The 14699-nt window shown below is 40.7% G+C and overlaps 2 protein-coding genes and 1 long non-coding RNA gene across 6 annotated transcripts in view; 2 read left to right on the top strand and 1 right to left on the bottom strand.

The window, feature by feature from the left end:
* Positions 1-14699, top strand: part of PRDM16 (PR/SET domain 16) — an 888295-nt gene that overhangs the window by 28585 nt on the left and 845011 nt on the right. The gene's annotated exons all lie outside the window — the stretch shown is intronic.
* Positions 1-14699, bottom strand: part of LOC117349067 — a 67493-nt gene that overhangs the window by 7615 nt on the left and 45179 nt on the right. For 2 of the 4 annotated variants that reach the window (XR_004537104.1, XR_004537103.1), the window contains one exon: positions 5074-5236. The exons of 1 other annotated variant lie outside the window; for it this stretch is intronic. This is a non-coding gene — a long non-coding RNA (uncharacterized LOC117349067). The remainder of the gene's footprint in view (positions 1-5073; positions 5237-14699) is intronic. One more of the 4 variants, XR_004537105.1, reaches the window with a different exon arrangement.
* Positions 10436-11566, top strand: LOC117349066 (actin-85C-like). The gene has a single exon (XM_033922007.1). It carries the CDS (start codon positions 10436-10438, stop codon positions 11564-11566), a length of 1131 nt encoding a protein of 376 aa, XP_033777898.1.

Below are 14699 nucleotides of genomic sequence, written 5' to 3'. Positions count from 1 at the left end.
AGATTTTTTGGTAAGTTCTGCAGTATATTAAAACTGGGGTTGCTACAGAAACTTCTCCAAATCAAGGGCTTGCACAGTTGAAGTGCAAATAAAAAATTGGGGTGGAAGACATCTGTCATTCTAAGGCAAAGGGGACCAGATGAATCAAGTCTTTACCTTTTTCATGTCTGAAAAAAACTTTCCTGGTAAATCTGCTCCGAGAGCGGTAACTAACGTTTGCATCTAGACTTCATCGTGAAGAGGAGACCACTGATGTGTAGAAAAGAACTCAATTTTGCTATTCTATTGTCCCTTGATACTTAAATTCTGGAAATCCATTTGGGGGTCATATTATTACGCTATTGGATGTTCCATTATCATTATCATATGATGTAGTATTGTTCGGAACGATATTATTCCCCAAGAGACCAATCAATGCAAACCAGAATAAATTGCTCCTCCTCATGACAGGAGTAGCCAGGCAGCTTATAATGAAAAAATTGGAAACGGGTAAACTTAAATTATAGTTTCTGGTGGGAATCCTTATGCCAGATTTATACGTTTGAAAATATTAATTCTTTATTTGGGGTTGATGGTTCCATATACTAAAACAAGTGCATATGTGTCATTTTTGAGGATACGTTAAAACCCTCGGCTCAATGGGCGGCTAAGATAGCAAATGAAGCACGTTAGGCATTATCAGGAAAGAAATGGAAAGCAAAGATGAAAATGTTATAATGCCCTTGTATCGCTCTATGGTGCGGCCACACCTTGAATATCGTGTGCAGTTCTGGTCACCATATCTCAAATCAGATTTTCAGAATATTCTTAATGAATGTGCACAAGAGACTTTGTCATACAATAGGGGTAGTGAGCACCCAAATCTCTTTCATGTATATTCATTAGAGATACGGTACTACTTGAAAGGGTCCAGAGAAGAGCGACTAAAATGGTTAAGGGGCTGGAGGAGTTGCCGTACAGCGAGAGATAGGAGAAACTGGGCCTCTTCTCACTTGAAAAGAGGAGACTGAGAGGAGACATGATCGAAACATTCAAAATACTGAAGGGAATAGACTTAGTAGATAAAGACAGACTGTTCACCCTCTCCAAGGTAGAGAGAACGAGAGGGCATTCTTTAAAGTTGAAAGGGGATAGATTCCGTACAAACGTAAGGAAGTTCTTCTTCACCCAGAGAGTGGTGGAGAGCTGGAACGCTCTTCCGGAGTCTGTTGTAGGGGAAAACACCCTCCAGGGTTTCAAGATTAAGCTGGACAAGTTCCTGCTAAACGGGGATGTACGCAGGTGAGGCTGGACTCATTTGGAGTACTGGTCTTTGACCTGGGGTCCGCCACGTGAGCGGACTGCCGGGCAGAATGGACCACTGGTCTGACCCAGCAGCGGCAATTCTTATGCCGAAAATCTGGCCTGTTTGCAGCCCTCGCTATCTGAACTTGGACAAGTCTCCCTTTGTTCAGGTAATAAGAGTGTTATGACACTTCAAGTTAGTAGACTAAACATAACTTATAGCTATGGTGTCGGTAATATGCTGATGCTCCTTATTTTCCATATTATGATTACAAATCATACAAAATACAGCCATAAAATTAATAACCAATGCAAAAAAATATGATCATGTAACACCACTCCTCAAAGAGGCTCATTGGCTCCCTGTTAATTACAGAATTACTTATAAATTATGTTTAATTATCTTTAAGACTCTGATCAACAAGACCCCTGCATTTTTATATCGATTTCTTGTTCCTTATTCTACAAAAAGAATATTACGTTCTAGCGAACAAAATCTGCTACCTGTCCCTTCGTTAAAAATTATCAATACAAGGAGACAATTTATTTTTTCTTGTACTGCACCACAGACATGGAACGCTCTTCCTATTTTCTTACGAGAGGAAAAAGAACTTGGAAAATTTAAAACTGAACTTAAAACCTTCCTTTTTAAAGATGCTTTTATATTATAATTTTAGTTTTAGTATTATGTTTTTCTATATGAAACCTGTGTTAATTATTTCCTTTTGTGTTTCCCCTCAATGTTTCTTCTTTACTTTATGAATTGTAGTTCATCCCTTCTTTCCCTATTATCAATGTTAATAATCATGAGTTCTTACCCATTATTTAATAATTGTATGTACTGTATTGTTTGTTTTTGTTTTTTATATTTAATAATTGTTAAATTTAAAGTGTACATCGCTTAGAATATTTGATTAAGCGATTTATCAAGTCATCTAATAAACTTGAAACTTGAAACTTGATGGTGCTTTATTGGAGGGAGGAAATGTATCTATCCAGGAAAACATTTGTTTTAGTTGACTATTCTATATTTCGTATCTCTACGTTTAGGCTGTCTCCTGCAGAAGAATGATTTCTTGGCATTTTGAGATGTGCATTAAAGGAGGGGGGGGAAATAGGACTTGATAAATCGCACACCAATATATTTTATATGGAAAGACTGTGTTCAGCAACTTTTCCAAAGAAAGAGAGCAAGAATCCCATAGAAATAGTGATCAATTATTCATGAATTGCGCCCTTTTGTTGCACAATGCAGACTCTAGTATAAAAGAATAGGATTCAGATCATTAAAAGAAGTGTTATGCATAGTTTAAATAGAGTCTAGTGTAAGGAAAATAAAAGCATGCTTGCTCTAACCCAGTGGTCTCAAACTCGTGGCCCGGGAGCCACATGCGGCCCGCCAGGTACCATTTTCAGGCCCTTGGTATGTTTATCATAATCACAAAAGTAAACAAACAGTTTTTTGATCATATGTCTCTTTAGCTATAAATGACAATATTATTATTAAGACTTAGCCAAAAGGAAAGATTTATCTATATATATAAAATTGGAGGTATGTGTGTATGTATGTGTGTGTGTATGTGCCGCGATCACGCAAAAACAGCTTGACTGATTTGAACGAAACTTGGTATGCAGATCCCTCACTACCTGGGGTGATATGTTCTGGGGGTCTCGCGGCCCACCTGCACATGTGGGCGGAGCTACAAACAGAAAATCAGATTTCACCCATTCATGTCAATGGAAAAAATGTAAAAAGCTGCCAACGCAAAAACGGCTTGCCCGATTTGAACGAAACTTGGTATGCAGATCCCTCACTACCTGGGGTGATATGTTCTGGGGGTCTCGCAGCCCACCTGCACACGTGGGCGGAGCTACAAACAGAAAATCTGATTTCACCCATTCATGTCAATGGAAAAAATATAAAAAGCTGCCATTCTCACAGTAATTCCAACTATAAAACACTTTTTATGACACTATAACCACTAGGGACATCGTTACTATTCTACCACGGACACCATACATATAGAGTTTGTATATTCTAACTGTGTTTGTAACTGTTTCCTTCATGCATCCCAGTACTCACATATGCTGAACTAGGAACACAGGTTCCATTCTGAACCGGGAAAAACCTGCATGGAGTTTCTTTTCAACCTGAGTTTCCACATATTTAGTTGTTTAAATCAATACTGAAACTTTTGTTCGGGACAGGGACAAGGTGAAACCGTATTTATCCCGCGGATACCACTTATTCCAACACATCTTCCTTTTCAGTTTAACAGATTGCAAATTCCAGTGAGACTTGCATTCTCTATCACAATCAACAAATCACAGGGACAAACTATTATATACTGTGGAGTGGATTTAAGATCCCCCTGTTTTTCCCATGGACAACTCTATGTTGCTTGCTCAAGGGTGGGTTCACCCAAGAATTTATATGTTCTTGCTCCTGGAGGTGAAACTAAAAATGTTGTTTATAATCAAGTTTTGTGTTAGTTGTATTGTATTCATTTTGTCAAATATTTCACATTATAATTTGAATATTGCACTTTTTATAAAGCTGTAAAAAAATAATTTCATTCACCACTATAAAGTATCTTTATTTGAATCCATTTACAGTGTTATTGCTATAATTAAATACCCGTGCAACGCCGGGCCATCAGCTAGTAAACTATAAAGAGTTTTACCTCATGCAAAATTGTCATTTTTTTAATAAGACATTAACTACTTTTTCTGCGGCCCTCCAAGTACCTACAAATCCAAAATGTTGCCCTGCAAAGGCTTTGAGTTTGAGACCACTGCTCTAACCCTTCTTCCCCCCCCCCAAGACTACACCTATAAAATTGAAGAGGGATTTGCTATTAATTATTGGTTTCTCTGCAATTTACAAATGCTAATCACTGTTGTACTAGGGGGTGCCGAAACGTACTCAGTCCAACCAAGAAGAGAATGACGTGGATATGGTTCAATCAATAATCTGAAACAGTGTCAAAACATAGAATTTTGTTTCTGCAAATGGGCACTTAATAAAATAAGATACCACTCTTTCCAGCTACAGTGGCAAAATAACACTCAGAATTGAGGAAGTTGGTTGGTTGGACTGAGAACTTTTCAGCACCACCTCGTATGTAATAAAAGTGAGCCAAGTATAGGACAATCAAGCCGTTGTGACATCACTGATGAGGTTGGCTCTTATTGGTGGAATGAGGCATTGTGACATCAGTCTCAGCTCTGGTTACCAGAAACTGAAACGCTTTACACCAGGGGTCTCAAAGTCCCTCCTTGAGGGCCGTAATCCAATCGGGTTTTCAGGATTTCCCCAATGAATATGCATTGAAAGCAGTGCATGCACATAGATCTCATGCAGATTCATTGGGGAAGTCCTGAAAACCCGACTGGATCGTGGCCCTCGAGGAGGGACTTTGAGATCCCTGCTTTACACTGTCAGGGGGTGCTGAAAAGCTCTCAGCCCAACCAAGAAGAGAATGACATGGGTATGGTTCAGTCAATGATCTCAAACAATGTCAAAACAGAATTTTGTTTCTGCAAATTGGGCATTTAATGAAATAAGATAACACTTTTTCCAGCTACAGTTGCAAAATAATGCTTAGAATTTAGGAAGTTGGTTGGTTGGGCTGAGAACCTTTGAGCACACCCCCCCCCCTCATAAAAGGGCAGTAAAAAATTAGGTGTAAAATTAAAGAAAATCATTATTCCATTTAAAACCAACAATAGTATTTGTCCACAAGCCCTTTCAAAAACTACGATATTTTCTGAAAGATCAGTGCTCACCTTTCACCAAAAAGTTATTTTTATCATATATACCAACCGTTGCCATAGACTTGAAATCACAGTCAAATGTTATTGGTTTAAATATCTCTCAGCTCTTCTGTAATTTCCCTGAGCTGAATTACAGGGATTCTTCTTTATCATAATGAATGATTCAATTTATAGCCTGCAAAAAAAAATAAAAAATGAAAGAATCTAAGATAAAATCTAGCTTTTCTAGTTTGTAGTTCTTGAAATATATCTTTGTACACTTTTGCACTGAGGTACTCAGCTGCAGGAGATGGTAGGTCTCCCCTGCTCTTAAAAAAAAAAAAAAAATCATTCTAATAAAGAAGAACAGATAGCTGATTGCAATAGAAACATAGAAAATGACGGCAGAAAAGGGCTATAGCCCACCAAGTCTGCCCATTCCAGATACCCGCCCTCCTGAATTCACTCCCTTAGAGATCCCACGTGAGTATCCCATTTTCTCTTAAAATCCGACACGCTGCTGGCCTCAATCACCTGCAGTGGGAGTTTGTTCCAATGATCCACCACTCTTTCGGTGAAGAAGTACTTTCTGGAGTCGCTATGAAACTTCCCTCCCCTGATTTTCAGCGGACGCCCTCTGGTGGTCAAGGGTCCCATGAGGCAGAAGATATCATCTTCCGACTCGATACGGCCCGTGATGTACTTAAACGTTTCAATCATGTCTCCCCTCTCTCTTCGTTCCTCAAGTGAGTACAGCCGCAATTTATTTAGTCTTTCTTCATACGTGAGATCCTTGAGCCCCAAGACCATCCTGGTGGCCATTCGCTGAACCGACTCGATTCAGTAGGGATCAGAGTCAGGAGGTCAGGTGGGGTTAGTCATATGTGTACGTATACTAGAGGTGGGCAGCCAAAAAATGCTTGTTTTGGGTCGTTTCCATGTTGTTTCTGGGAATGTTCATTTTATTCATTTTTATTTGGACATTTTTCACCATGAGAGCAAAGCCATTGAGGGGGAAAGTCTATAAACAGCGCTGAAACTTAGGCGCCCTACCGGGGCGTAAGTTGAAACATCATTTAAAATGGTGAAAACAGTAAAAATAAAGTGTCTTACCAGCACCTTAAATAAAAGACGCTAGAATTGATTGCGCTTAATGCCACCATGGATGTGGCTAACACCAGAAGTGGCATATAGTGCGGTAAAGTGCCTGCATAGGTTTCAAGTTTAAGTTTCAAGTTTATTAGGATTTTATATACCGCTTATCAAGGTTATCTAAGCAGTTTTACTATCAGGGACTCAAACATTTTTCCTATCTGTCCCAGTTAGAGAGTTGCACGGGGACAGAAATCCCACCCATCCCCGCCAGTCCCCACCAGGATCCTCTCCGTCCTCGCCCGTCCCCGCCAGGATCCTCTCCATCCCCGCCAGGATCCTCTCCATCCCCACCCATCCCCGCCAGGATCCTCTCCGTCCCCACCCTTCCCCGTCAGGATCCTCTCCGTCCCCATCAGGATCCTCTCCATCCCCATCCGTCCCCATCAGGATCCTCTCCGTCCCCACCCATCCCCGCAAGGAATTACCTCCATCCCCGCCCGTCCCCATAAAAAGCAGCAATTCCTTCTGACAGGATCATCAATTCCACAGTTTCTTTTGTGTTTGCGCTGCTGTTTTCCTTGTGGAATCTCTTTGGTGGAACCCTTTTTTTGTTTTCTGTTCAGGTAATTAACTTATAAACCCCCTCTTTTACTAAGACTGACCTGTCCATTATATTATATCGACGAACCCTGCTTCCAAAGCCTTCCATCCCCATGGGAGTCCCGTGGGCCAGAGGGGGGTCCCCGTGGGAATCCAGTGAGCCAGATGGGGGTCCCTGTGGGAGTCCCGTGGGTTAAGGGGGGATTCCCGCGATCCCCGTTCCCGTGCAGACCTCTAGTCCCAGTGGGCCCAAGTCTGCAAAGAACTCCACAGAGGTTTTGATAAAGTAATTTTTTTTTTAATCCTCTTTATGGTCATGAAGGGTGCCCAATTTGCATAAAAATGGCAAGGTAGACACACTTGGTCTATTACATTCATTGATTATATAGTAAGTACAAACTTTTGTTAGCCCCTCCTGTCTGTCTGCTCATTGGATAGAGCAGGACAATTCATAACCTATCAGATCTCTTCACACCTACTTCTTGTCTCTCCACCCCTAATTACATCTCCCATTACCATTATTCCTCAGTCCCCTGACTCGGTTTACAATTGCTCATATTTGGGCACTGCCTCCTCCCTTCACGTGCTCGTCTCTCATGTGACATGTTTGGATCAGCTTTTTGAACAATGGCTCTTATGGTTAGTTATGCTGACGTCTCTAGTTTAATGTTCACTTGACTATAGACATTGTATTCAGTAACAGGAATGCTCACCCCTCCTGTTTTCTGATTCAGCAAATGTTTCTTACTTCTATATGCACATAGTGTTAGACAAATTCCCTCTACTGGAATTTATGTGTTATTACCTCTAGTGTCTTTTGTTTGAAGTTTCTCTGTTTTTGTTTTTACCACGCCTAATTAGATGTATTATATGTAAGTGTTATGGTTTTTTTTTAATGTATTTACACTTTTGTATCATTTTGCAACAATTAACACCATTAGAAAATATATTAGTATTTTCATTTCTCACAATGGCGTAGATAGGCACCGGAAATGTAGGTCCAGAAGGCTCTGGCCAACATATCCGGCGTATCACCAGAGTGCTTCGACTTGGTCTGTACGCCGTCTCAAAGTTTATTTGCAATTTTGCCAACATTCACTGTTCGTTTTAACTTAATAATCATCCTTAGGACCCCTGAGGAAGACGTTTGAGTTGAAACGCAGCCTGTGTTGGGTCCGTACCTTCCAAATCGTATGGATACGGTTGACTGTATAGAGAATCACAATTGTTGAGAGATATAATAAAATCTGGCATTAAGAACATCAACTCCGCAGTTTTCCCTTCTTGCTTCTTCTGTGCTGCATTTCCGGGGCCTATCTTTCACAGAGATGCAATTCTCTAAAGGGCTCTGTCGCATGTTTGACGGGTGATCGTGGCCACTTTTTAGGTGGCTGCTGATATTGGTGCCCTTTAGAGAATCCGGGCCTGAATGTGCATTCTTTGAAAGAGGGCACACTCTTCCTGAAAAGTATGCTCTATCCCCCAGATTCTATATACCGCGATTGAAGTTGCACACACAAATTTTGTACATATTCCAATTTGCGCATGCAACTTAATTAACAAGCCAATCCATGTAGATATTGGCAATTATTGGAATCTAGGACCACAACTTTCAAAGTGTATTCTATAAAGCGGTGCACGTAAATTCCAGTGTGCGGATCTCCAAAGGGGGAATGGCCAGGGTGGTGGAGCAAGGGCGAGTTATGGGCATTCCTAAAAGTTAGGTGCACTGTTATAGAACACACCTCATCGGCACACAGTTTAAGAGCAGGCATTTATGCCAGGTTTTATATGGATAGGAGCTATGCATATTCTGTGAACCGTGTGTTGCGCGCAGATTTTTCAGCATCAAATTTTAGGCAACATAAATAGAATTTCCTTTTTATGTGTGCACGAGTGCATGAAACAAACTGCACATATCTATGAATATTCGAGTGGAAAGGGATTGGGGAAATTTTCCAAGATACAATTGGCATTATTTTTTTTTTTTTTGGCCTATGCACTCTTGTGCAGCTTGTCTTAGCTCCATTCTGTGGTTTGATCCCTTCCTGTGACTGAGTCCAACCCTACTTTTTTCATTTGTCTATCCTAAGAACATAAGAACTGCCGCTTCTGGGTCAGACCAATGGTCCATCCTGCCTAGCAGTCCGCTCACGCGGCAGCCCCCAGGTCAAGATCAGTGCTCCAAATGAGTCCAGTCTCGCCAGTTTAGCATGTACTTGTCCAACTTTGTCTTGAAACCCTGGAGGGTGTTTTCCCCTATAACAGCCTCCAGAAGAGCGTTCCAGTTTTCTACCACTCTCTGGGTGAACAAGAACTTCCTTACGTTTGTACGGAATCTATCCCCTTTCAACTTTAGAGAGTGCCCTCTTGTTCTCCCTACCTTGAAGAGGGTGAACAGTCTGTCTTTCTCTACTAAGTCTATTCCCTTTAGTATTTTGAATATTTCAATCATGTCCCCTCGCAGTCTCTTCTGTTCATGGGAGAAGAGGCCCAGCTTCTCCAATCTCTCGATGTACGGCAACTCCTCCATCCCCTTACCCATCTTAGTCGCTCTTCTCTGGATCCTTTCGAGTAGTACCGTTTTCTTCTTCATGTACGGCGAACAGTGCTGGACGCAGTACTCCAGGAGAGGGCGCACCATGGCCCGGTTCAGCGGTATGATAACCTTCTCTGATCCCTTCCATTACTTGTCTGCTTCCCCATTTTCCCACACCATACAATTCCTTTACATTTGTCATCATTTCTGCCTTCCTCGGATTCTCCTCTGTTCTATAATTTTTCTATCACCTTTTCACTAATTTCTAGATGCTGCAAATGGCTTTTGCATTCATCTTTAGGGCAGAGACTATCCTCATCACTTTCCTTTTTTATCTATTTTAAAATAAATAAACAAGACTAAACATGAAAAAAAAATAAATTTGATAGAGTTGATTCTGTATGGGGATGAAACAGTTGACCTCTTGAGGACCTAACCAACAATATCTTATTATATTTCTATGATTGAAGTTGTCACTAGATTATATGTACATATATGTTAAATAACTTAGAAACACAGATGTGGACAGATAAGACCACTTTGTCTATCCAGTCTACTCACTGGTAACACCCACTGCACTGTCAAAGGTCTTACTTACTCTGTTGTTTTGCAGAAAGCAAACCAATATTGTAATTACATTGTATTGCGTTTATACTCATTGGTCAGAGAATGCTAGAAGCCACTTTAAAAGAATTGAATTAGCATTTTGGAAAATAAGGTTTCTCTCAATCCGTGGTTAGACTCATTCCAAACCGTTAGTGGCTGCCCATAGGTTGTTCCTGCAAGAGTGCTATTGGATTTCATCCCTCTGTTGCTAAGTAACTCATTTTCTGCTGACACATACAGTACTAGGCACTAATTGATCACATGATCTCTTTCACTGTCCCAGTGACATCACAGAAAAGTATTATGTCACTATTCCATTGTTAGGTATTTGAGCCACATACACATTGGAGGTGTCTGGCTGCTAAGCAGAGCCTTCAAAATCCTTCTGTTAGCAACAGCAGCACAGTACCCCTAAGTTAGGGGGGAAAGGGCATTCTGAACCCAGAAAATAGGAATCCAGGATACTATCTTTCAGGTGCCCACTCTTCTTCAACTTATGGTTTACAAAAAGGAACCCCTCAGCTAGGACCATCCACTGAGCGCTAACCATTTGTGATGTTTGATATCAAGATTTTAGAAATTCCAGCTGTGATTTTCGATAATGGCTCAGGATTATGTAAGGCTGGGATTGCAGGAGACAATGCTCCGAGGTCAGTCATTACCTCAATTGTTGGCCGCTCAAAGGTTAAATCGACCATGCTAGGAGCAGGTCAGAAGGAATACTATATTGGAGAAGAAGCTCAGTCTAAAAGGGGCATCTTGTCTTTGAAATACCCAATTGAGCATGGCATAGTTACATCTTGGGATGACATGGAGAAAATATGGAGGCACGTCTATGATTGCGAGCTGAGAATGAATCCTAGCGACAGGCCAGTTTTAATGACAGAGGCCCCCTTAAATCCACTTCAGAATCGAGAGAAAATGACAGAGATCATGTTTGAGGGATTTAAGGTGCCCGCCATCTACGTGGCTGTTCAAGCAACGTTGGCCCTATATGCTTCAGGACGAACTACTGGCTTAGTGATGGACAGTGGAGACGGAGTAACTCACACTGTACCTGTCTATGAGGGCTATTGTTTACCCCATGCTGTTTCTAGGCTGGACGTCGCGGGCCGGGATATCACTGAGTATTTTATGCGTCTCCTTCTCGAAAGCGGGTTTTCTTTTGTGAGCACTGCTGAAAGAGAAATTGTGAAAGATATCAAAGAGAAGTTGTGCTATGTGAGTTTAGATCCCTGCCAAGAAATGAAAAGAAATCCTGAAGAAATTTTAAAGGATTACAAGTTGCCAGACGGAAATATCATCAGAATTGGAAATCAGCTCTTTAGAGCACCAGAGACATATTTTATGCCATCAAACATTGGCATTGAAGCACCAGGGGTAGATAAAATGATCTTCAACAGCATCACCAAATGCGACATCGACGTTCGCAGGAATCTGTACGGCAACGTGCTGCTGTCTGGTGGTTCAACACTCTTTCTGGGGCTGGACGAAAGAATTTTGAAGGAAATGCAGTTGCAGGCACCTAGTGGGGTTTCAGTAAGGATAATAGCACCCCCGGAAAGAAAATACTGTGTATGGATTGGCGCCTCCATCCTTACTTGCTTGACATCATTTCGTCAAATGTGGATCACTATTGAAGATTACAAGGATTTTGGACCTGGCATAATTCACAAGAAATGTTGAGAAGATTGATCAGCAAATCAATGACACATCACTGAGTCTGTTTTTTCCCCCCCCCAGAAATGTATGGAAAAGTTAGTTAAATGGAAAAAAAGAGCATCTTCCACACCTTGCACTGCATAAGTGATCAACCTTTAAAAATAAAGCCTTAAAAAAAGTCTAATCTGTCTTCCTCTTCAGAATTAATCTTTTAATTTTTTGGGGGGGGGGATAACATCTGAATTTTCTTCACTCATAGATTCTTGCAGGAGATCTAGTAATAGATCCTATGTATAGTTAGAAAAAAGCTTTTGCTTATGTTCAGAGATTGTTTCAGCATACAGGCCTGTTACAGTCGTCAGTACATTGTACTATTGTAATTCCATCTATCTAAGTCTAATCAAGAAAAATCTTCAAAGACTTCAGCGGATCCAGAACACTGCGGCTAGGTTGATCTTCCCAAAAAGCAAATTCGATCATGTTTCCCCGCTTCTGTCAAAACTTCACTGGCTTCCGGTGATTTCTAGGATGCACTTTAAATGTACCTGCCTAATTTTCAAGAACCTACATGGCATTCTTCCTCCCCTAATTCCACTATCCTGGAATTCTTCGAGACCTGACATTACCAGATCCGCCCACATACTCAAACTATCTTTCCCCTCCTTAAAAAATAATAATAATAAAGTTTGAAATAAATGGAAAAAAAATGTCAGAAGTTGCCCAAGAAAGTCAGGAGGCACCCAAGTTCAGTAAAAAAAAAAAAATAAAAATGCTGTTTAAATGAAGTTTTTAACTTGAGTTTCAAGATGCCTACCAGTGCCGGCACCGGAATCGTACCTCTGTAGGCGCTATAAGCCACCAAATGCCACTGTGAATGTGGCTAATGCCAGAAGTGACATTAGGAGGCCTAAAGCATCTATGGAGGCCTCATTCACATCAAAGATAGGCGTCGGAAATGTAGGCTTGGAAAAAACCCTGGCCTACATTTTCAGCGCCTAACTTTGCTGGAGGCACAATTCCGTACCTGGCGCCACTGCGTGTTTAGCGCCATGTAAACCTGCAGGCATTTGACCGCGCGTATTTGTCTTGCGCGCATTTGACTATGAACCCGTGTTTGACACTCGATTGGGAAGATACTTTTTAAGGCAGCCACCGATCAACGGCGCCAGTCACAGAATCTGGACCACAGTCGGCTATCCCGTGATATTCTGCTGAATATCTAGCTTAGCAGATTGGCCAATGACCGGCTATGTTCACCAGCCAGAGAGAGCCACCTAAAAGAGTGGTCTATCTTTGAGTGCTGAGACATAACCGGCTAGCTGCTGAATTTTGGCCTAGCCAGCTATGCTTGGTCAGCCAAAAATAGACCAGAAATACAGTATTGGATTGCTGGGACCACCTTTATTTATTTTATTTATATTTATATTATATATAAATATATTTAAATATTTATATTTTATTTATTTATTTATTTTTAGCCCATCCTTCCAGAACGGGTTACAAGGGTCCATTCACAGTTTGGACAGGACAAGACTTAAGTGGAAGTACAGACTTGGCGGACGTAGCATAGTTGATATTGCAGCATTCACAGTACAGGCAAAACATAACATAAAAGTAATACAGCTTATGCGTTGCAGATGTGTCCATGGTTGATAGATAGCGTTTGTTTCTAGCGGGTAACGCAGATAAGTTTGACTGTGAATGGCATTTGAATTTTAGCATGGAGCATAATTTTGTTGTGCTTGGCGTGATTAGTAAATGTGGTAGATATTTAATTTATATTTGCGGTGGCATTTGAGTTTCAGTAGGAGTCCATTTGGTGTGCTAGGAGACGCCTTTGAGTTTCATTCATCGGGGCGAAGGAGCTGGCTTTGTAAATAGGAAGGAATTCTGTAAGCTCTGATATTACCAGATCTACTCGAAACTTTAAATTGTCTTTTCCCTACATCGAAAGGCGTTATCCACATTGGCAAATTAGGGAAGTCTCTTTTTTTCAAAATTACTGAGCTGTGGAATAATTTTCCTGTTCAATTACATGATCTGGGCTCTTTCCAACTCTTTCGAAAGCATCTGAAAACTTGGCTATTTTCGAAGATTTAAATTCCACCCCTCTCCATACTATTCCAAATTCACATTGTATTTGCTCTCTTTTTCAGTTCAAACTGTTTATTGGCATTTAAGTAGTACAATTTTTAATTTTTTGTAAACCGTGCCAAGATGTACTGTTATAGAGAAGATGCAGTATATAAGTTTAAGGTTTAGTTTAGTTTAGGTTTTCACGGCCTTCCTGAAGTTCTATAGACTGTCTAGCAATCTAATGAATGGGGGGGACAATGTGCCATAATCTAGGTATAAAATGTGAATAGAGCGTTTGCGGGCTGTTTCAGTCATGAGTAAGCGGCCAGGTAGTAGGGCCAGCTTACTCTTTGCTTGAGATCTCAGGACATGAACGAAGAGGAACAGCGCTTTTAATAGTTCCTGGCAATGCAGTCCACACAATGAAGATTCAACTTTGATATTCATTGTACATGATGTTCTTGTTTGGTATAACCAGGAAAAAATACACTAGAATTCACCAAATAATTTGGGCATTTATTATTATTTTTGGCTGGCTTGGTGATAGGGGTGGAGAGGCCATGCTAGTAAGGAGTTTAATCTGAGCTGGCAGTAAGAATATGCAAGTGAAATTTTTTGGTTTATTTTTAGACTTTCTTGGGCAACTTCTGACATTTTTTTTCAAACTTTATTATTATTATTATTTTAAAACTTTTGTACACATGGAAATGTATTTTACGTAATTCATAAGTTAGTGCTTGTTAAATTGATTTGCGTGCTCCTTTGGGGCATGTTAATGAATAGGGTTAGGAAGAGAAAGATACTTCCAGAAGGTACTACTGAGAGTTACCAAGCGGCTTAGATCAGGGAGAGGGACTCTTGTCCATCTAAGTTTGTTTCTTTGGATTTTGTATACTACGATATCTCTCATGCAGGTGAAGGGAGTTTACAGCTAAAATTAAATGTATGAAAGGAACTCCATTTATGATACAGAAGGAAACAATCATACTACAGATGCAACCTATGGACCAGGTGAGGCATTGTCCCATCTGGTCCATAGGTTGGGGAAAAAGTGCACCAACACCCCAGTCCAGCATCTCTC

The sequence above is a fragment of the Geotrypetes seraphini genome, chromosome 15, assembly GCF_902459505.1.
Source record: "Geotrypetes seraphini chromosome 15, aGeoSer1.1, whole genome shotgun sequence".
Lineage (NCBI taxonomy): Eukaryota > Metazoa > Chordata > Amphibia > Gymnophiona > Dermophiidae > Geotrypetes > Geotrypetes seraphini.
Note: the sequence above shows the minus strand (reverse complement) of the source record. Positions and strands in the feature narration are given on the sequence as shown.